At 35.7% G+C, this 21,812-nt stretch overlaps 2 protein-coding genes across 3 annotated transcripts; one reads left to right on the top strand and one right to left on the bottom strand.

The window, feature by feature from the left end:
- Positions 1 to 919: 919 nt before the first annotated feature.
- On the bottom strand, positions 920 to 6,869 carry LOC132180960 (THO complex subunit 4D-like). 2 transcript variants are annotated; one of them, XM_059593976.1, is made up of 7 exons: positions 6,595 to 6,869; positions 4,840 to 5,089; positions 3,821 to 3,964; positions 3,664 to 3,732; positions 3,030 to 3,217; positions 2,405 to 2,455; positions 920 to 1,395 (listed from the first exon to the last, which is right to left on the bottom strand). In XM_059593976.1, exons 2-7 carry the CDS (start codon positions 5,032 to 5,034, stop codon positions 1,149 to 1,151), a joined length of 894 nt encoding a protein of 297 aa, XP_059449959.1. In that variant the 5' UTR covers positions 5,035 to 5,089; positions 6,595 to 6,869; the 3' UTR covers positions 920 to 1,148. The 2 variants fall into 2 exon arrangements, with proteins under 2 accessions (XP_059449959.1, XP_059449960.1); XM_059593977.1 differs by lacking the exons at positions 4,840 to 5,089; positions 6,595 to 6,869 and adding an exon at positions 4,203 to 4,833.
- A 3,487-nt stretch (positions 6,870 to 10,356) lies between these two features.
- LOC132181308 (DNA repair protein RAD4) lies at positions 10,357 to 21,191 on the top strand. Its single transcript, XM_059594471.1, has 14 exons — positions 10,357 to 10,438; positions 11,131 to 11,202; positions 11,310 to 11,431; positions 11,648 to 11,953; positions 12,097 to 12,189; positions 12,987 to 13,079; positions 13,194 to 13,295; positions 14,248 to 14,297; positions 16,086 to 16,859; positions 18,526 to 18,898; positions 18,991 to 19,185; positions 19,293 to 19,445; positions 20,195 to 20,404; positions 20,723 to 21,191. The coding sequence occupies exons 1-14, from the start codon at positions 10,396 to 10,398 to the stop codon at positions 21,116 to 21,118; spliced, it is 2,982 nt and encodes a 993-aa protein (XP_059450454.1). The 5' UTR covers positions 10,357 to 10,395; the 3' UTR covers positions 21,119 to 21,191.
- Positions 21,192 to 21,812: the final 621 nt, after the last annotated feature.

Below are 21,812 nucleotides of genomic sequence, written 5' to 3'. Positions count from 1 at the left end.
GACTAAAGACACATGTTTAAACTAGACTCTGACTCGAATTGAGCATGTGTTCAAATTCGGCTCACAAAGTCCCTAGCCAAGGTCGAGCTCGAGCTTGAACTCAGCTAGGGTACCCAATCAAGTCCTTAGCGAGTACTCAACCAGCTGGGCTCCGATATTTGTTTTTGTTTTTGTCTTTTTTCTTTTTTAAAAATGTTCTATCAAGAGTCCCTGTAGTTTTTTCCTCTTAGCAATCCAACATCAACAAGTTTGGCATCAGATGATTGCATGGGATTGGGAGTTCATAATCAATGGCATGGGAGACGCTGAATATATTGGGTATATTCACAGCCAAAAGAAATAACCAGGCATGCTCACGCGCAGCCCAACGTACCAACCAAGAAACCCACCGCGCCATGCTGTCATTTGCGACAATGTTCATCGCAGCAGGCAGCGACAATTGTTCAAGACCTCCGAAGACAAAGTTCTACAAAGAACAGGATCTGAAAGAGAAGTTTCTATGGGTTCGAGTGTCTTGAGTGTTTATAATGGGTAGACATGATTTCGACCACAAAATGATTGTAACTAATCTTGGAGAAAGATCATCAAGTGAAGGAGTCTATTTCAAAACACCCATCAAAGCAAAGATCCTTGTTATATGCAGATCCAACACATGGACTGCTGCTTCTTTTTTTTTTTTCTTTTCTTTTTTTTTTTTTTCCTTTTTTTTTTTTGTATTTATTTTCTCATTTCTAAATACACGACTCCGTCTCTCTCACCACATCACATGCTGCCTCAAATGGGAATGAACTCATGATTTCACCTTCCAGCTATGGCAGGGGAGGCAATGCCAATTGGTCCAAGGACGGTCGGCAAATAAAATACCAACATTCCTGCACTTGCAACAAATAGATGATACAAAAGCAACTAAAAACATAGGTTGAAGCATAAAAAATAAAAATAAAATTTTGCAAAGAAAACTAAGTTTAGAGAATCATCCAACAGCTTCATCAGCGCTGGTGCAAGCTTGCAATCTAAGCATTAAACAAAAACAGATACAAGCCACCAAAGAAATAACCAATTTGTACAGCTGACATGGCTAATGTTGACTACTAAAGGTTTAATTCCTGAACCAGAGCAGTTCCCTAAGCAGTTCCACAGCTTGAAACTCAAGGGTGCTTGGCTTCAGCATGATAGTTATCCAGGTCCAGATTAAGATCGTCCACAGACATCTCAACAGGATGGTTCTTTTCACGGCCGCGGCCTTGGCCACGGCCACGGCCTCCACCTCCGCCTCTGCCTCTGCCTCCACCTCCACCTCCACCTCCACCTCCACCTCCACCTCCACCTCCGCCTCCGCTTCCGCCTCGACCTCGGGCACGGCCACGGCCAATCATACCACCACGACGGCTCCGACTACAAGAAGATCCAGCAACATATAAATTAGTTGCAAATATCTAGGCCAGATGCAATCACAGTTACAACATTTGCTTTATACCTATTATGCAGTTACCCTTGACAGAACTTCTGTCTTATGGCACAAAAACAGAATCTTAGAATACTCAAAGTCTTCATCAATACCATCAGGAAGAAAAGTCCAACTAGAAAATGACATTGGAAATTCCACTTGAACAGCTTCAAGATTCTCCTTTTGACAGGCATTTTGATTACATATACCCACAAAAGCACATAGTAAAAACTAAAAACTGTTCCAGCGAACATCTGCCATGCACCTATGGAGACTATTGGATGCAGACCCACCTAACTGCTGACTAAGGTCTCACACTAAATTGTATGAACAGTTTCAACAATAGGAAAAGATTAAATCAGGTTCAAGAGCCAGTTAGAACTCAGTCAAGCATATATGAAAAATGCTGGCTTGGTTTGAGTCAAGCTCAAGCCCGGGTCAAGCTTAATCCAACTTCAACCAAGCAAAGCTTAGAGGTCACACAAAGTTCAGCTAAGCTCATCTTCTCCACAAATTTTAGTTGAAAAGGTTCTCAAACACACAGACAACATAGCCTATGATATCTCTTCGAACATGAATAAGGTCAGCTAGACTGGGCAAGCCAAGTTAGAGCCAAACTCAAGTTTAGTCACAATTGAGACAACTTCAACCAGCAACCCAAGCCTAAAACATCCCAATACCAAAAAGCTTAGATAGGCTCATTTTCTTCCCAGACAAATTTCCGAGATAAAATAAGTCTCAGCCAATAAGGAACAAAGCCTACGATACTTCATCCAATTTGAACAAGGTACACAAAAGCGACCTTATTTAAATAAAAAAAAGGTACACTAGATAATCAAAAAAGATGAAAGAAGAGCAAATTATTCACAAGTGATCTTGATAATTTAAAATACGCAATTATATTAACAGCCAACATGTATATAAGACCACAATAATATTTGCATGCAAAAGAATTACCTGGCGCCTCGTTGACCGGCAGCAAAGACTCCACTTGGGCCAGCTCCAGGCCTGCATAATTTCAAGCATCAGTAGAGAACTAGCAACAGTGTTAGAAAGCAATAAATAAATAGAGAAATCCTAAATTTGTAGAGCTTTTATTTATAAAGCCTTGGAAAAATGTATCCGTCATTGCTGACTTAACAAGAATAGCACCTCATACAAACTACAAAGCATTCATGAGTGGAAGATAAATTGCAGCACAATATCAAAGTTTTAGACACGCAAACTGATCTTCAGATGGCAAACACTATATCTTGAATGAAAACATATTTTGATAATTATACCCAATTAAAAATACCAAAAGAAAGATTTATATATATATATAAACGTGAGACCAAATAACCCAAGTCCAGGTATTAAAGAACCGTGGTTGAAACAAAACATCCTTGGATAAACCCCAGAAATCTTTCAACAAGAAAATGCCAACAAATTCAAAACTGATAAGCATCATATGTGATTTCAATCATTTAACTTTTGTTACAACCACAATAGGGACTCATCAAACTTTGCAAGTTATATTCAAGTATTCTGAGAGAGAGAGAGAGAGAGAGGGGGGGGGGGGGGATCAAAATAAATAACTTACGTCATAACAACTGTCCTCTTCCTCGTTCCGTTTGCTCCAGAGACATTCACACGAGCTGAGACAGGCATTCCTGGATTCGCACCTACAATTTCAATCCTCATGGGCTTTCCGTCCAAGAGAACATTATTATACCGCTTAAGAGCTGCAAATGCATCACTTCTTCTGGTATACACAACTTCAGCCGAGCCCTATAACCAAGTATACAAAATTAATCTTAACCTATAACCACCACAATATGAAGCACATACAGAAAGAAAATTATTTGAGCAATTAGGAGAGTAGCAATATAATTTAGAATTAGTTGACGACAATAAGCTTCTCATGGAAACTCTTATCAAAATTAATTGCTTTAATCATTATTTCATTGTCTACACCAACCTCACACAGAAGAATGATTCAAAGGAGTTGCCAAAATTTTTAATAAGTAAAAGGAGTTGCCAATATTAGACAATACGAGTCCAATTTATGGTTTGATGTCTAATGCAATCTGCAAAATAGACAGAAAACCAAATGGAAAGAGAACATCCTTTGCCATTCTATCTTGGAGATCCTAGTAGAAAGTAAGACTAATTCTAGTTTTATTAAATTAAAAATAATACAATACGTTTTACAAATACTAAACATAAATACGTACAGTTGGGCGACCATTTTTGTCATAATGAACTGCATAACGTTTCAGTTCCCCAATCTCCGAGAAAAGTTCCTGAGTTGCATATCAAGTTTCATGTGAACTTCAAGAAAAATCCTCTAAAGAAAGCACTTAAGATGAAAACGTATGGCTTGAGTAGTACCCTTATATCTTCATTAGTCACTCCATAATCCAAATTGGAAACATATAACCTTGTGCCAATTTCTATCCCTGATATCCCTGCAGCTCTAAGGCTCTCTTCAAACAAATCATTCTGCCATGGGAAACTCCTGGCTCTGCGGATAGACTGATGAAAGCACACAGAAAAAGAATCCAGATGGGAAAAAGGACACATCAGCTCATGACCAGAAAATATGCAATTCACCATTCTTCAAGATCAATAGAAGATCAGCAAAATTCCCATAAACTGTAAAGAAACTGCTAACAGAGTAGAATGGAGCTATAATTAACATACTCAAACAACCCAATAATCAGAAATCAGTAAATTAAGCTAATGGATTGTAGATGGGAGTAAAGGATTTGACCCACTGCACGTAAACCGGTGCTATGATAAGACTGAGAGCTCCAGTTCTGAAGTTAAGCGAAGGAAGCTCCTTTGCAAAAACACCATGAACTAGGATATGGACTTGCACTGAAGAAATTCCCCACATAGCAGGAGGATCCATCACAAACTCCCGGTCAAAAGAACCAGTCATCAAACACTAAAAGTGATTGGAACAATATAATACGAGTCAAAGATGAGTCTAGAGAACTCAACCCCAAAATTCTTAAGTATTTAATGCTACCGGTGTGAGCTCCATTTCAAAAATTCACCTAATGAAGTTCCTTTGCATGCAAAGCTAGGAAGTAGCATTATAACTTATTGACACCACCAGAGAGCTTCCACACATAATCAATGTGCTCTGTAGCAAAGCCCCCAAAGCATAACCACAACAACCCACAAGTACATTTAAATTCCAGCGATAATGGTACAAATGCAACTGCAGCACGAGGACTTTAGTGGCTGATTCATAATGAGCTTCTCCATGAATAAATATAACATAATAGATCCTCTTGTGTTTGAATCTCTAATTCTGAATTAGAGAACCTCTTGTATTTGGGTTGTTTAAGTATTATCAGATTCTCAAGCATATGTATAGACATCCACAGTTTTGAGCTTGCCTTGGCAATGGTATAAGATGATGGCCGAGCATTTACTGCAAGAGGCCCTCTGCGAACTGCCCTGGGCATTCTTCCACCACTAGATGCCCGGCCTGGTCCACGGCCACGGCGGGCCCTACCTCGTCCTCTACCTCTCTCACGGGAACCTCTGTTCTTTATAAGATCATCAAGTGACATATCCAAAGCAGTAGCCATAATATCTGCAGTAGAAGTAATATTCTTCTAGAGGGATATGTGAACCTGCAATTAACTAGAAGAAAAAAAACATTGATAAGTAATCAAATTTCATTAAATCGGAAAAGGGTGCAACCCAAGTAAAAAATTGAGAATATCAATTAATAATGACTACCATAAAAAATTACGCACGCACTTACTGAAGATAAGTTTCAAATGTCTATGTTTGTTTTTGTGTACATCTATATCTATATATACGGACAGGGTGAAATCAATTGCACAGCATGAACAATTAAGGTATAATGGGTATCATCAAAGCACCAGATCAGCTGATTAATTCATGTGCCTCTTAAAAATTAACTATGCATTTTTAAACTTCATGATCCACTTAGTATTACAAGTGTATGCGCTTGTGTAAATATGATGAATTTTTTTTATAAGTAAACAGAAAATGTAAATAAGATGATATCTGAAACAAAAAGCAGTTAATGACAGTGAGGAAGTTACCAATGAGCTTTAGCTCAAATGGTACTTCCTTTGTAACAAGATGGAGGGTGAGGTCGTAGGTTCAAGCCCCACCAGGTGGGCATGTAACTTACCAATCAAACAAAAAATGACAGCAAGGAAGTTAGATGGTAGAGATGGATTGATCAATGAGCCTGTTCACAATTAAGAAGGTAAGTAGTTCCTAAACTATACTCTATGGGCTGTTTGATTTACAAATCCCATTCACCTCCTGGTTTGGAAATGATATTTCATCCTTTTAAGAAACAATATTCCAGCTTCTTAGTGATTCCAGCCCTAATTCCAGGTCAACCAACTCGAATGAGAACTCAAACATGATCCCATATTAATAGCATTCAATTCTTGCAGGCATTCTGCACAAACCAAGTGACGCCATGAACTATTACCCCCAAACAGAATTTAGAAATAATTCTAAAACCAAAGCACAATCATAGCCTAAAGATGGTCCAATACAACTTTGGCTCAGTTGACCCCAATTTTTTCCAAGTTTTGGAAATCACAAAGACTATGAGATCGAAATCATTTACTTCTTGTCTTTTCCAATCATTTATCGGCACCCAACAATAATGCAATAGTTTAAAAAAAAAAAAAAAAAAAAAAAGATGGATAAAAAGCCATTGAAAGATCTAAACTAGTATTTATAATAGCACGGAGATGCAGTAAAAAAATAAAATAAAGACCACAAACACATGTATGTATCAACGTGTATATCTATGTATCGTACAATGTATGTATGTATGTATACATACACATGTATTTACTATATGATAGAGAGCATATCAGATCAAGCATGTAAACATCAAAGCACCACCTCGCGTTTAAATTACAAGCGAAAAAAAAAAAAAAATTGATGTATAAAGATAAAATTGGAGACAAATCCTTGCTATATAAAGAAAAAGGGACACTTTGACATTGAATTCCTGCTCTCAAACTTAAATCCAGAGCTTAATAGCACACAAAACCTCTCTGCTTAACAGATCAACATCAAAACACAAATCCAAAGCCCTAAAGGCTTCACAGTAACAGGTAAACGCAAGGAGAGAGTGAGCAAACTACCTCAAGATTATCGCAAAGAGCAGGTGGAGCAATTAGGGTTTCAGAGCGAGAGAGAGAGTTGGGGTGATGGGGCAAAAGCTTGTGAGATATGGAGGAGATTTGTAGGGTTACGAAGGGGGCGAAGACGAAAGATCCATGAAGATATGATGTTTAGGAGAGAGGGGCTGTATTTTGTGGGGTTTTAGGGTTTCTTTCGGAGATGTGAGAGTTGGATCTTATCGACGTGGGTTGGGTTCCTGGAAAAGGCGGTGCTGTGGGAAAACGCGCTTTTTCTTTTCTTATTTGAGAGGGTTTTCCTTTCGTGGCACGTGACAGTCAGCCCATGAGCTGGATATGCTTTTATACCAAAAATTAAAATAATAAATAAATGGGTATATTTATGGATATTAATAGAATTGTAAATGAACTCGAGTCCGTTAAGCTCGACTTGCGTTCGATTCAATTATTAAATTTATTTTTTTTAGCAAAAAATTATGTTAAGTTATTAAACGATACAAACTTATAAATTCAACTCGACTCATTGGTGTTTTATTATGTCTCGCTCAAAATTTATAAATCAAGTTTATCTTCAGTTCAAATTAGTTTGAGAATATTTAGTTAGTTATATTGAATGAATATTTTTGTCTTCTCAAAAAGTAAAATGATAAAAATGTCCCTCTAATATATGAACATTTTCCGGTTTATTTGAACGGAAAAGATTATGTTCCACAATTTATTAAGCATCTCTAATTTCTTTAGAGGTCAATATTTAAAAGCAAAAAAGTATAAAAATGACATGTGGGACTTCTTTCAGCCGTATCGGACGGCCAACAATCTCACTTATCTGATCCAATTATCAACAACTAATCAAGAAGCTTCTTAGACCTATCAACTGCCACCAACGCAATTGGAGGTATGCATGGCTGCACAGAGAAGAGGTTTTTGGCTGCCAAGGAGAGTCAGCAAAGCGTCTGCCTTTTTCTTTTTCTTTTTCTTTTTCTTTTTAAAATTGAAGAGGAAAAAGGTTACAAGATGGAAGCGTCTGCCAAATTTAAAATCGATTTGAAATTGATCAAATTATATATCAAATTCACTAGCCTCCATTAATCACTGATCATAAATTGGTATGAGCAAAAGTATATAAAATCGAGATAACGTTTTGAGGTATTAGTATCAAATTTAGGGTGACCGAGTCCTTTTAGGGTGATACCATCCTTAAAGGGTTAACTTTCCACCTCTAAATTTTAGTTTTGAATTTATAAAATGAGTTTTGATGCATTAGAACCAACATATTAGCTTATGTAAATTTAGCTAATATCACTCAAATATCTCAAAATACAACCCTAAAAACTTACTATTTCTCATGGAAATTTCATCAAACATACATAATGCAAAAACATAAACATAAACCACCAATGACGAACAAAAACAAAAAAACAAAAAAAAATATTTCTTCTCATATAAACGTGTTTTTTATATAAAAAATTATATATAAAATTTTTTTTAAAAAAAAACAACAACAACAAAATTTTCATTTCCCTTTTTTTAATTTTTTAATTTTTAGAGGCAGCCACGTCAGCGTTGGACAACGTTGGGTTGCCTCTAGGATGCCGGATAGCATGACTCATCTGAACAATAGCATATCACAAATGAAATTTGACGCGATCAACAAGTTGATTCGAATCTTGGGAAAGCACAAACGAACCCGCTGGTCATGTTGCCCAAGGGGCTAACGACCCCGTATGTTAAATAATTTTGGTATGATACTGTAGAAAAATTGATTGATATAAAAAATATAAAAAAGGTAAGAATATTTTTTTTATTTTTTTATTTTTAAGTAAAAAAGTAAGAATATTTGGTATGGAAAAATGAAAAAAAAAAAAATTTGTTTGTAGTAATTTTTTTATTTGAATAGTAATAAAAAATTATTGGTGTAATGTAAAATTAAGAGAATGTTGGAAAAATGAAAAAGTAAGATGAATAATATTGAAACAAAAGCGTTTATCAAACGGAGCCTTTGGTAAACCCCTTCCCCTCCCCTTAATACTATTCACTTCATTTAAAATAATAATAATAATATCAAAACATTCTCATTTTTTATATCACGTCATTTACTTTTTACTACTATTTAAATAAAAAACAAAAATAATAACTACAAAACAAAACTTTTTTCACTTTTTCATATCATTTTTTTACTTTTTTTTATACAAAATTTTTTTACTTTTTTTCACATCAATCCACTCAGTTACAATATCAACGGATAAAGGGTTTACCAAACAAAGCCTAAATGCAAAAAACCCAAAAGGATATTGAAATTTATATGCATTTCATTTCAAACCTACCAAATAGGGATGCCATGACGGTTGTTTTCACTTTTGTTTTTTTTTTTTTTTTTTAATGGAATCTTTTAAATTTTATTTATATCAAATCTAGAGCATAACGTCTCTAACACCACAAAACATAAAGCTTCAACATAATATAGTAATTGGCTATGTTATTACAAAGTCATAGATACAATTAGAACAATCTTATAATCAAAGTCTATCTATGACGAAAGCCTCTGCTAACCCATGCACAACTTTAGTTATAAAACATATAAGTTTCAGCCTAAAAAAGTATATTACATCTAAGACATAAGTAGCTCATATTTTTCCTAATCTTATTTTCTGCCCATGAGATATAATCTCCCACATAGATCTAACCCTTCTTGGCCCAAAAGGTTGGGAAAAAAACAACCGTTCTCAACCCAATGGGCAAGACAAAATGAACAAAACAAAATACAACAATCAAAACTAAAAGAATACAAGGATTATGTTCTATTCCCAAATCAAACGCATTAATCCAACAAAAAAAAAAAATCACAACTAAAGCAGCAGTGGAGGGACATGATATCCTAGACATTCCCGAGAAGACACACGTCGGCTTGTAAGATCCATGTGCCGGCATGCGGGACTTCATTGGTTGATCGCTGCAACTCGATGGAAAGTGGATAAGCCAAGCTAGGATGGTGATGGGGCGCGTGTGATAGTATAACTGACAGAGACGAGTAGATATGAGTTTAAAAAATTATATCCAAAACAAAATCACCAAAAAACAGAGATTATAAGAGATTACAGATAAGACATCAAGCACTACTACTAGGGAAAAGAAAAGGGAGAAGAACATAAAGGGGGGAAGAGGCCAGGGAAGTACGCCATCATTGTTCTTCCCTCCTCTTTGTTTTTTCTCCTCTCGGGCTCTCCTAATTGTAATCACTCATCTCTTGATTCCTTTTCAATGCACTTTGTTAGTACTTAGTTAAAAGACTTGCCCATTTCCAACTTGAAATATTTTGAATGTTAAATGAAGCATTATTGCATTGTATATTTTTAATGTTAATATACACTAGTTAAGTATGTTATAACTTAATAGCATTATAAGTTATAACATATATATATATATACGAGTCAAGCTAAACAAGCGAATCAAGCTTTATATGAGCTTATTCACGAAAGTTAACCGAGTTAAACCGAATTTATACAAGTATGTATCGTTTAATAATTGAACTACTTTCGTACTTACAAATAGATCATTTAACAGTCAAGTTGAATTCCAGCGAAACCCAAATATATTTACTTACGGGTAGTTATGTTCATTTACCACCCGATTTGGTCCAGTTGTTTAGGAAAAATTTTGTCCACATATTTTAACCAAAAATTACTTGGACCGTCACATTTTCGCCGGTTGCACGTGTGTCTTAGGCTTACACGGGACTGATTTTGTGCATGATAGTTATTGGGCGCGCCTCTTTCTCTCTCTCTCGCGCTCAACAGTTCGGAAAAAATGCGAACGAGGGACGGGTCCAAGCGACAGAAACAATCTTCAGGTACTTCACGTTCTTAAGCTCTAACTATATCGTAGTTTTTGTCGTTGTGTTTTCTTTTTATGGGATATGTTTGTTTTCCAAAAAAAACAAGAGAAAATAGAAGAAATAAAAAAAGAAATTTACCTATATTTTATGTTTAATTCTGGGTTGGTTTCCAGAAAGTACCTAAAGCAAATTGATGTATCATGATGTCCTGTATTTGAGACTTGAGTAGTTCATTTTTAGTTCCCACGCTCTATAGGCAACCAAAGAGAGGTATAATGCTTGCATTTGTGGGGTTAAATTTGAGTGTAAAAGAATTGCTAGAGTGAGGCAAAGAGATTAAAACTTCTGGGGTCGCTTGAGATTGCTTTATAATGTTATTGAGTGTTTGTATCTTTTAAGTAATGTTATGTGTGGTGGCTGAGAAGATCTGGAGAAAGAAGAGAAACCGAAAATTTGATTGGCAATATTGATGGTATGAAACAGGAGAAATAGTAGTCTGTGCTTTACCTAGCTTCAAAAATTAAGTTGGGTCTGTTGAGTTGTAAAGTTCATCTCATTTTCCTCTCTCTGAAATTAGACGGTTAAACATATTGTTTTTAAGAAATGATAGCTGCACATGCATTGAAATTTATATACACTTTCATGGTATATCTTTTTCCTCTTTATATAACCACTTTGTTACGTGCTTGTTCGTGCACTTTGGGCAGGTATGGACAATGCAAAGAAAGCTCTTCATGATTCAGAAAGCATAAGCCGTTCGGAGTCGCACAATGACAGTGGTATATATATATATCTCCTTAAAGCTTTTGTTAGTTCAAGGGTGATGCATCTCAGACAAGGGTTGCAAAATCATTGAAGTGTAATTGACATTTGTTATTGATTTCAGGGACTCTTGCTGACATATCACAGGAGGCTGTTGGCAGACTTCTAAGACGTGCCAGTAACCGCAACTCTTCTGGGAAAAAGAAACGTGATAATAACCCCAGACAACATGATTCAATTGGCACAGTTGGTCCTGTTAACTTTTTTTTTTTTGGATATAGTAACAATTTGATTTGATATAATCCCTCGCATATGGAACCTTAGGCGTAATGAGGGTGCATGATACATCTTCATTCTCCAGAGTTCAATTTTCTGTTTTCCCGGTTTATAGCCATTAGAGAAATTGAATCATCTCTCAATTTCTAAAATTTAATACCCGTTTATATGTTGTTTTTATGTCAGCCGGAGAGTGGGCCAAAAAGAAATGACAAACTAGATGTGGATCCAGGAGCCATACGGAATACTTCAAAGGCTGAAGGTTGCAGTACAGATGCAATTGGAAAGACTGCGGGGGAAGAGAGAGTTGACGGTGGAAGTTTACGGAATACTCTTTCAGAAAATAGGGAAGAATTGAATGACTCAGATTGGGAAGATGGTTCAATTCCTAATTTGGATTCCACAGACGATCTTCCAGTTACCATTGAATTTAGTGAGACACCAAATTCTGATAGAAGGAAACCTGTGCGGCGAGCTTCTGCTGAGGATAAGGTGAATTTCACATATAAAATAGTGTTGGACATGGCATTGTCTCAATGAGAATGAGAACTTCCCCCCACTAAGGTTTATTAAGTTTTCTGTTCCTCCTTATTAATTGTTGCTTTACTTATCAATTCCTTCCCACACTGGTGCAGGAATTGGCTGTGCTTGTGCATAAGGTTCATTTGCTTTGTTTGCTTGCACGAGGCAGATTAATTGACAGGGCTTGTGATGATCCTCTTATTCAGGTTGTCTCTTGTTGATTTTAATGAACAACATCAGCATTATCATTTTGTATAACCATTGTTAAGGTTCTCAGAAGTCCATTTCCATCTGCATATATCTTATTTATTTTTCTACTTTAATTATGTTACTATTACATCTTGATGAGGACCCATGTTTCTTATGTTCTATGCTTATTATTATTCATTTTGTTGTTATTATTATTGTTGTTTTGTTGTTATTGTTATTATTGTTTTGTATTGGAGTTCTCAATCATTGCATAATGGAGGGTAGCTTTCCCCTTCCCAAAACTTACCACTGCCATGGTTGAAACCAAAGCCTCCTTTTGTAAGATGTAAAGATACTAGTTTGGCTTCAAGGGCTGATTATTCCAAATAATGCTGGTTAGATATGTATGGTCTATAATATTCATTAAAAAAAGAAAAAGAAAAAAGATATATATGGTCTATAATATATATATTTTTTATGTTGTTAGTCTCTTTACTTTTTTGGATTACTACTTATTTTTGCCATATCAAGTGTTCACTGTCTTGAACAGGAAACTGCTTGAAAAGTTGTGCATTTCTTGTAATCTTTAGGAGAACTGTTATACACACTCAGTGTACTTAAGAATTCTACTCTTTTCAATAAAATTCTTATTACTTAATAAAAAGGTTACTTGTATTTTTAATGGGTTGCTGTCTAGAACTGAAAATCTCTTCATTTTTCTCTCTCTCACACTTCCAAAATATTAGTTCTCTTATCTTTTTTCATTTTGTAGTCACCATTTGTTATTTCTGAATAAATCTGCTTATTGTGTCAGGCTTCTTTATTTTCTCTTCTACCAACACACTTGCTGAACATATCAAAGTCCACACATCTTACTGCAAGTGCTTTGCATCCCCTTCTCCTTTGGGTATGCTTTTGTTCGATCATTCTGCATTTCATTTTCTTGTAAGTATTAGCTGTCTTTGGTTGTAGCTTCATGACATGTCACTTGCTGTGTCTTGTTTGATGCCTAAATTTGCAGTTTCAAAATAACTTCCATGTTAGAAGCTCAACCAGTGCAGAGAGGTCATTTGACTTGGCTTTGGCCTTTGCTCTTGAAACTCGAGAAGGAACTCCAGAGGAGGTAGTTTCCTAATCTCCTATGACAAAATTCTTTTTGAAGAGTCTATTGGTTTCTCCTGAAGTTAATTTTTCCTTTGTAGAGTAATCTTCTTGGGTTAATGGAAACTAGTGTTGATGAAGTACTGGAGTTTATTATCAAGAGCCTATTTAGAAGAATTTGAATCTGTTTGTTTATTTTCTTGGCGGCTTTTGATAGAAAGCATTAAATTTTAGACGTTTGTAAACTAATGACCTGGAACAAAGTTTGATTAAATATATCTAGAATAATATCATACACGTGTGTAAATTGTGAACAAAGAGCCTGTAGGTTCTGAGATTATTGCAGACAAACTGAGGGCTTGATGACATTAATTCATTTCTTTGAATTCAATTTCTGGTGAAGTACAAATTGGAGAGTCGTTGTGTGCAAATCCTGTGACAGCCAAAAAAAATAAGGTTGAGGGATAGGACTAACAATAACAATTTCAATTTACATAACAGTGTTTAGTTAAAAAGTTTGCCTCAAAGTAAATTACACAATATAGAAAGTTGGCTTAAAATATGCGGTGGATAAATTTTCAGCTAAATCCCAGAAGAGTTTTCCAGCTGCCAGTCAATTCGTTGGCATTGGCGTTACTTTGTTTTTTTCTTGATTATTTAATACTTATTTAAATAAAATGTTGGTGTCAATTTTCTTGCTTCTTCTTTAGGCAGTGTATGTGCTATTGGATCTGATGCATCATTAACTGTTTGCACAGCAGTTGTGAGGTATTCTCACTTTTGCTTTGCTTGGATGATTCTTCTTTTTTCTGTGCACTTGGGAGAAGTGTTTATATATGATAAACTCTACCTTTCACATAATTAGCTATGGCATTTAGATTGGGTTAACTGTGCTGTTGGAAGAAGGAAATTTCAGTTGATGTACTGTTAGTTCTCTAAAGAAAAGTTACAGGGTCATTTTCTTTTTCTTGCAGATTGTTGCACTATCTGTGGCACTATTTAGGGCTTTGAATCTTACATCCCGGTATGACATTTGTTATGATAAAAACCAAAAGAATATATCATGCTTTCTATTATAGTTGCTTTTGAAGGATGAATATATCATTTTTTTTATAAGCATTTTTTTTTTAAAAAAAAAATTTTAAATCTGCATTTAAGAATGAATATAACATTTTGTTAACCTCCTCTGCATTTACTGACCTTGAGATGTCATTTCAGCATCACTTTCTCTCCAAAATGCTGATCGTTTCATCAAAAGATGAGGTCCTTGTAGCCATAAATTGAACTTAACATTTTTAATATGTTGGGGTCACATTTATTATTCATATAGGATTCATAGCAGAAAAGCCCTAACCAGAGACGTGATTGATGTTTAACCGTAACTTTAGTGTAACAATATAAGTTTATTTATTTATTTATTCAAACCTATTTTTATGTACATGTTTTTGAAGAGAGACGATCTATCTACAACATTTTGATACTTATTGTTGAATAGTGTTATTATGCACTGTCTTGGTATTGATTTGAAGAAGCAATTTTGGGGAAGTTAGTTATGATTTAGTATTAAGTTCAGATTCCTTCAATATCTAGAACAGCTTCATGAATGTGTTTCTTTGTCTAATGCTTCTCATGTAATGAAGAAATTGTTTGCTGAAGTATTGAAAGCAAGACATGAACCAAATAGATTGATTTGAAGTTTAGGTTATGTCGTGCTTGGTTGCCAATTGAGATATATTTGTAAGATATTAGAGGTAAGCCTTATGACATGAGTTTTTCACCTCGAATACATTTCATATGTTGAGGCCTATTCCCGTATAATATTTTTCTTAAGCTGCACTTAAGATGCCTTTCAGGCCTATTAAGGATGTAGCACTTATAGTCACATCTTCTTGAGGAGCATTCATCAGGACGATGTATGTGCTCCTCTATATTTTGCACAAGGCCATTAGTGGGATGATACACCTTTTTGTTTGAACATCGATATATATTTAAATCGAGGAGGTTTGGAATTGAAGGTACAATGTCCTTATTGAAATGGTTTTCGACTTTAATTAACATATGTAACGTTTTCTTTAACACTAAAGACACAGAAGAACAGAGTTTGAGCTTAGGGGGAAATTTTCTGGGGTATTGGAATCTTGAAGTTAAGATGCTAATAGCCAGTGAGCTCTAGCTGAAATGGCACTTTATCATCTCCTATTAGAATATGGTAGAGTGCAAAAGTTATGGAGTAAGACCTAATGTATGCGTGTGTAACTTTCCAATTAGAAAAAGAAGTCATGTTGATAATTTAAAGATCATGAATTTAACGTTTTTACCTTTTGACTCCATAGATGAACTGCCCAATAGAAATTGAGCTACTTGTGCTTGACTCTCAATGTCACTAACTCTTCCATTAAATTCCGTAGGTGTGTATTTGCTTGATTGTCTTGATCTAGATATGTTAGTTGATTAACCCATGGGCTTGTAGATTTGCTTTTGAGTCTCCATTTGGATTACATATCAAAGGAGTGCTGCAAACTACTCTGAGTTCAACTTTGTTAAACAGTATTCGTACATTAAGACATAGTAGAGATCCTACGCTGTTGTAAGTCCTATTAAAGCTCAGGATGATGTTATTTCTATCACTTGACACGTGTTGGTTACTTTTCAATAAGGATAGTTATTTTTTTTTTTGTTAGTTTAACTTCTTTTCAATCTTTCCCATTATTTTTTGAATTTTTGATTATTGGAAAACTTCATCACTTATGTTAGTTTGATATATGAAGGGTGTATCTGGTACTGAAGGTATACATTTGTTTTCACTTTTCAGGTTTGTGTCCATTTTGGATGTTGCCTCATTAAAACCAGATGCTGACGAGTCTGAAACTCTCAGTCAAGATGCTAGCAGATCAAGTAAGGGGATATTCAAGAATTCAACACCAATGGTAGCTAGACCACAACAGGATTCTGTCTCTCCCATTAAATCATTTTCATGCAATGAGAGAGGCAATATCTGTGAAACTTCTCAGAGTGTTTCAAGCAAAAGTATAGACCGCTGCTCAACAAGCAACATCACTCAATCCAAAGATTCTTCTGTTACTAGTGAGTTGGATGATAAGATGTCAGATTCATTAGCTTGCGAGGCAGGACATGGTATCTCTGAAGCATGCCTTACCAAGGAATCTCAGAGACCAAAGAGGAAAGGGGATCTTGAGTTTGAGATGCAGTTGAAAATGGCTCTTTCTGCGACAGCAGTTGTGACTGGGGAGAGCAAAATAGAGTCGGATGCGAGAGATTTGAACAGTAACTCGTTGAATTTCTCTTCTCCTCTGAAAAGAGTGAAAAGAATTATAAGTGAAGAATCTCCAACTTCTTCCCAGGTGATCTCTACTGCAGTTGGCTCAAGAAAAGTAGGATCTCCTTTGTATTGGGCAGAAGTATACTGCAATGGGGAAAACTTGACAGGAAAGTGGGTGCATGTTGATGTTGTCAATGCAGTTATTGATGGGGAGCAGAAGGTTGAAGCTATGTCTGCTGCATGCAAAACATCTTTGAGATATGTAGTTGCTTTTGCTGGGCAAGGGGCTAAAGACGTGACACGCAGGTTTTGCCTCCTTATGTTTGCAGTTGTGTAGAATTGTTTTCTGATTCAGTTGTATCCTGCTTACCTTTCTGGATACCATCAGCTTTTATAGGAAGTTTTTTCTGATTGCATTTTTTTTCAGTATGATGTCGGTCATTTTAATTGTGATTTATCATGCCAAAAAATATAAAAATAAAATATAAAATACGAAGGAGAAAAATAGAATAAACACAAAAAACTACAGAAGTAAATAAAAAAGAACAGAGGATTTTACCTAGAAAATTTCAAGTTCTCATAAATGTAGCAGAATGTGCATGGGTAATTTCAAATTACTGGTATGCTTAAATCTATGCATTCTTCCAAATAATGTCCGCACTTGAGTTTAGAGGTCTCCAGTACAATTTGGAGATTCATACTTATTTTACAATGAAATATCAGATTTTTTTTTTTTTTTGATGAAATCCTCCTAACAAGAAAAAAAAATTTCTATTGATAATGCCTATCAAACACTTACATCTTCAGTGAACATTTTAGTTTAGAGACACCATAAATTATACTCTTTTATAAGTAATTGAAATATCATCAAAAGATAACTTATCAAAAATAAAAAAAAAAAAAAAAAAAATCATCAAAAGTGTAAGGTGCCTCTAGGTACACATGAAGTATACAAGAGAAAATACCTAGTTAGAAGGAGAAAAAAGAGCAAGGAACTCATGTTCACTAATCACCAAAGAAGAGACAAAAGCAGCTGTCCAAAGATACAGAATATAAAAAAATAAAGCCTTAATCTCCTTCAAAGTCCTCTTCCGATTCTTAAAACTTCTGTCATTACTCTACAATAGACATCATCTTCCATACATCAGCACTCCAAGTGCTATCAGCAATCCACCAACATGCATATACGTCGACTACTCATCTAGGCATAACTCAAGACAACCAAATCGACTAAAAAAATGTCCCATAAGGCCACCCTCAGATTATCCTCGATGACATGTCGTTTCCTCAGATTATCCATGGTAAGGATCTTACCTAGGACTGTCGACCAAGCAAAAAAGGTCACCCTCAAAGGAACCTTAGTCCGCCAAACACTATTTCAAGGGAAACGAGAGCAATCATTGTTCCCGATCTCTCACTAGGAAAACGTGTGACGTTTAAATCACCCCCAACACACTAAGGTAAATTCCACCAACTGAGCAAGCCAGCCAACGCATCCCACATAAACCTTCTATCCCTATCAGAAACTCTTGCAAGACTTTTACCTATAAAAAAAAATCCCTATCAGAATTAGGGCCATAGACACCCGCAAAGGCCCAGGTGAAATGATCTACAACGTCTCAGAAGGAAACAACCAGAAATTATACTGATGTTAGCTCTAGCCTCTTAACGTATTTAGTAGCTTGATCTAGAGCCAATGCAACATTCATTTTATAAACTATGTACCTATACTGATGTTGCTTAATTGAGCTGCAAGAAGTAAAATGAAAATCTGGTTACTGTTCACGTAACTGTCGACTAATATTCACGATTGTGACATTATGAGTGCAAATAGCATTACAAGATTCTTTTTTAATCCCTTTACTTGAGTTTATCAAATTGCTGTAATAGTTTTCGGTTCAGGTGAAATTGCTTAAAGCAATAGTAATCATCTCATTGCCCAGAGGTGGTACTAAATATGAGCATATTGCAGGTATTGTTTGAAGTGGTACAAAATAGCATCACGGCGAGTTGATTCAATTTGGTGGGATGCAGTGTTGGCACCTCTGAAAGAGTTAGAGGCCGGAGCCACTGGAGGAACGTTCCATATGGAAAAGCAACAAACTGAGGACTCATCTGAACATGAGAAAGTAAAAGCATCAAGAAAGTTGGAAAGTCCAACTCTGGATGTTGTTCCAGGCAATGCCATCTTTGGGAAGTCAAGCCTGGAAATCTCAAAAGAGTCTGGCAAGAAGATTGATGTAGAATCTTCTCCTAGCAATTCTTTTGCTGCTACTAGGAGCGCTCTTGAGGACATGGAGTTGGAAACTAGGGCATTAACTGAGCCTCTTCCGACCAATCAGCAGGTAGAGTGAATTGCTATGGTTGGATCAACATGGTGGTAAAGTTTCAAAATTTTGATTTTTTTTTTTAGTAAAATTTGTTTTACCATTTGCAGGCCTACAAAAACCATCAACTTTATGCTATTGAAAGATGGCTTACTAAGTATCAGACCCTTCATCCAAAGGGTCCCATTCTTGGTTTTTGTTCTGGTCATCCAGTTTACCCACGGAGTTGTGTGCAAACACTCAAGACCAAAGAAAGATGGCTGCGGGAAGGGTTGCAAATCAAAGCTAATGAGCTTCCTGTAAAGGTTGATTCTGGCTTATATTATTCTACTGTTTTTGCTTTGTTAGAGTTTTGAGCTCTCTATTCTAGTTAGTTTATATGTTAATTTATTAATTGATTCTCTCTGGCTAGGAATTAAAACGTTCTGTAAAGCTTCACAAAGTACAGGTTCCTGAAGATGATGAATGTGGCGGGGTCAACTATGAAGGAACTAGTGAACTTTATGGGAAGTGGCAACTGGAACCATTGCATCTGCCTCATGCGGTTAATGGCATTGTGCCAAAGGTGAATTGCTATTCCACAGAATTGGTTGTTATTGAAAAATGCAAGTTGTGTGGAAAAAAAAAGCAGAACTAACTATGACTAAAGAAATATGCTTATCGTTCCCAATATTATCTTTCCCAATATTCTTTAAGATAAGCATACATTAACTATTAGCTTTTAAGGGTCCCCTTCTTGTATATGGGCTGCAGGATCGATTCTTTAGGTTCATGACTGGGTTATAAGCATATTTCTGTAGGTGAACTAACTATGACTAACTGACCAGACATAGTATAGTTCTTCGTTTGGGATGCATCAAACCAAAGTATTTTAAGATGTATTTGTTGTGTTTAATTGGGAATTTTGCCGTTGACTTTTATCATATTGGGCAAGGGAGGATATGTACTCTTCCTACGCTGCAGGTGCCAACTTTAAATCTGATTAGATAAGAATTCTCCTGCTGCCTATGTTCTTAGATGAAAAACAAGATCTAAGGCATGAAGATTTGTGCTTGAGATTTTACATTGGCTTGCCAAGATTCTCTACCAGTTTATATGTGGCAAAAGTATATGTATCCTAGAATGAATAATTTAGCAGTAGAACATTCTTTCACTTTCCCTCTACCATTCTCCAATTACCCAAGTTTTTTACTTATGAAAATGCTACTTGTGCATGGACCAGCTTCATAAGGCTGGTCCATTTCTGCTTAGTTCTCCAGCTCTTTATTAAGCTTTATTATCACTTAACAGCGAATTTCTGTATTGAACAACTAGAATGATCGTGGTCAAGTGGATGTTTGGTCTGAGAAGTGTCTCCCTCCTGGGACAGTGCACTTGAGGTTACCGAGGGTGTTTTCCGTTGCCAAGAGACTGGGGATCGATTATGCACCTGCCATGGTTGGTTTTGAATTCAGAAACGGACGCTCGCATCCTATCTTCGATGGTATTGTGGTGTGTGCTGAGTTCAAGGATGCAATATTAGAGGTAAACATACATATTGCAGTTTTATGGATTGGGTTAGGTCGCTTGAGTGGACTTTGAAACTTCTAGGATTTATTCTATATTGCGGTGATTAATATACTGTTCTCTTTTCCCTAATTTTTTTGGGGGACTTAAAAATAATAATTTAGAAGGAAAAATTCATACTTTTACATACTCAAAAGATGCTTTCTATTTATCTTCTTTTTGTTCCACTCAGAGATTTCTTCCTGAATTGTCCGAGAACTTACCATAATAAATATCCTTACATTTTGCTCATGAATTGTCTTGAATCTTAGTATTTCTTGGTTATCTTTTCTCCAGGCATATGCAGAGGAAGAAGAAAGAAGAGAGGCGGAAGAGAAGAAAAGGAATGAAACACAAGCTACTTGTAGGTGGTATCAGCTTCTTTGTTCCATCATAACTCGGCAAAGGTTGAACAGCCGCTATGGTGACAACTTACCGTCACAAACATCCTCTGACATCCAAGACATGAATAACAGATCAAATGCATCAGTTGGTGGATGTCATGAAGACAAGCAATCTCTTGAATGCCCGCAAGAAGACAGACATCAAGCTACGTTGGAGGCTCCATCGGCTGCCCTGCCTGAAGAGCATCAGCATGTATTCTTGACAGAGGATCAGATTTTCGATGAGGAGAGTTTGGTGCTGATAAAGCGATGTCATTGTGGGTTTTCCGTCCAAGTGGAAGAATTGTAGCACCATAGTTGTGACGCTGTTCTACGTAATTAGCGTTTTGTTTGTTTCGATATAAAACTATTTTTTTTTTCCAGCATTATCACCCACCAACAAACAAACCTCCATTTAAGTTATATATATATATATATATATATATATATATATATATTAAATTGATGAAAAAAAGAAATTGGTGAATTGCTGCCATCAAATTTTAATTTAAATAATGATAAATTATGTACTAAATGTTGCACAAAATAGAAAAATAAGGAGAAACTCGAAGTGATAAAAGGCCTTTGAAGTTTGGTTGTGTTTGCACAAAATGAAATCAAACTAGAATACCCTAAGAATTGAGAAGCATGAATTTTAAAATTGGTCTAAAGTGGGCTATATATAGTGTCAATTTAGCAGTTTTAGTATGTTCATAATATTGAAATTAACATAAAATAATTGTTAATTCAATGGTCGTTAAAATCTAATCTAATCATTCGTTATTAACAAATACTTAATCTTGATCGTTAGATTAAATGTATAATTAATGGTGATTTAACTTTAATTGCTAGACCATAATTGTCAGAGACTCAGAAATGATTAGATCTCAAGTAAATCCACCATCATCAAATCTACCTTAGAAACATTATATGATCTAAATCAAATCATCACATCGTATGATCATAACTATTCAAAAATTAACAATAATGATGTGACCGCTCCA

The sequence above is a fragment of the Corylus avellana genome, chromosome ca5 (genome assembly GCF_901000735.1).
Source record: "Corylus avellana chromosome ca5, CavTom2PMs-1.0".
Lineage (NCBI taxonomy): Eukaryota > Viridiplantae > Streptophyta > Magnoliopsida > Fagales > Betulaceae > Corylus > Corylus avellana.
The sequence above is the reverse complement of the archived record's forward strand: the minus strand, read 5'-3'. Positions and strand labels throughout refer to the sequence as shown.

What these genes read in the sequence shown, in the direction of transcription:
- LOC132180960 (XM_059593976.1), bottom strand. Translation starts at nt 5,034, where the DNA reads ATGGCTACTGCTTTGGATATGTCACTTGATGATCTTATAAAGAACAGA. An exon ending in CATCTTATACCATTGCCAAG is followed by an intron (nt 3,965 to 4,839) that starts GCAAGCTCAAAA and finishes TGCTTTCATCAG; the next exon opens with TCTATCCGCAGAGCCAGGAG. An exon ending in ACAAAAATGGTCGCCCAACT is followed by an intron (nt 3,218 to 3,663) that starts GTACGTATTTAT and finishes ACTTGGTTATAG; the next exon opens with GGCTCGGCTGAAGTTGTGTA.
- LOC132181308 (XM_059594471.1), top strand. Translation starts at nt 10,396, where the DNA reads ATGCGAACGAGGGACGGGTCCAAGCGACAGAAACAATCTTCAG. An exon ending in AACATGATTCAATTGGCACA is followed by an intron (nt 11,432 to 11,647) that starts GTTGGTCCTGTT and finishes TTTTTATGTCAG; the next exon opens with CCGGAGAGTGGGCCAAAAAG. An exon ending in GCTAAAGACGTGACACGCAG is followed by an intron (nt 16,860 to 18,525) that starts GTTTTGCCTCCT and finishes AGCATATTGCAG; the next exon opens with GTATTGTTTGAAGTGGTACA.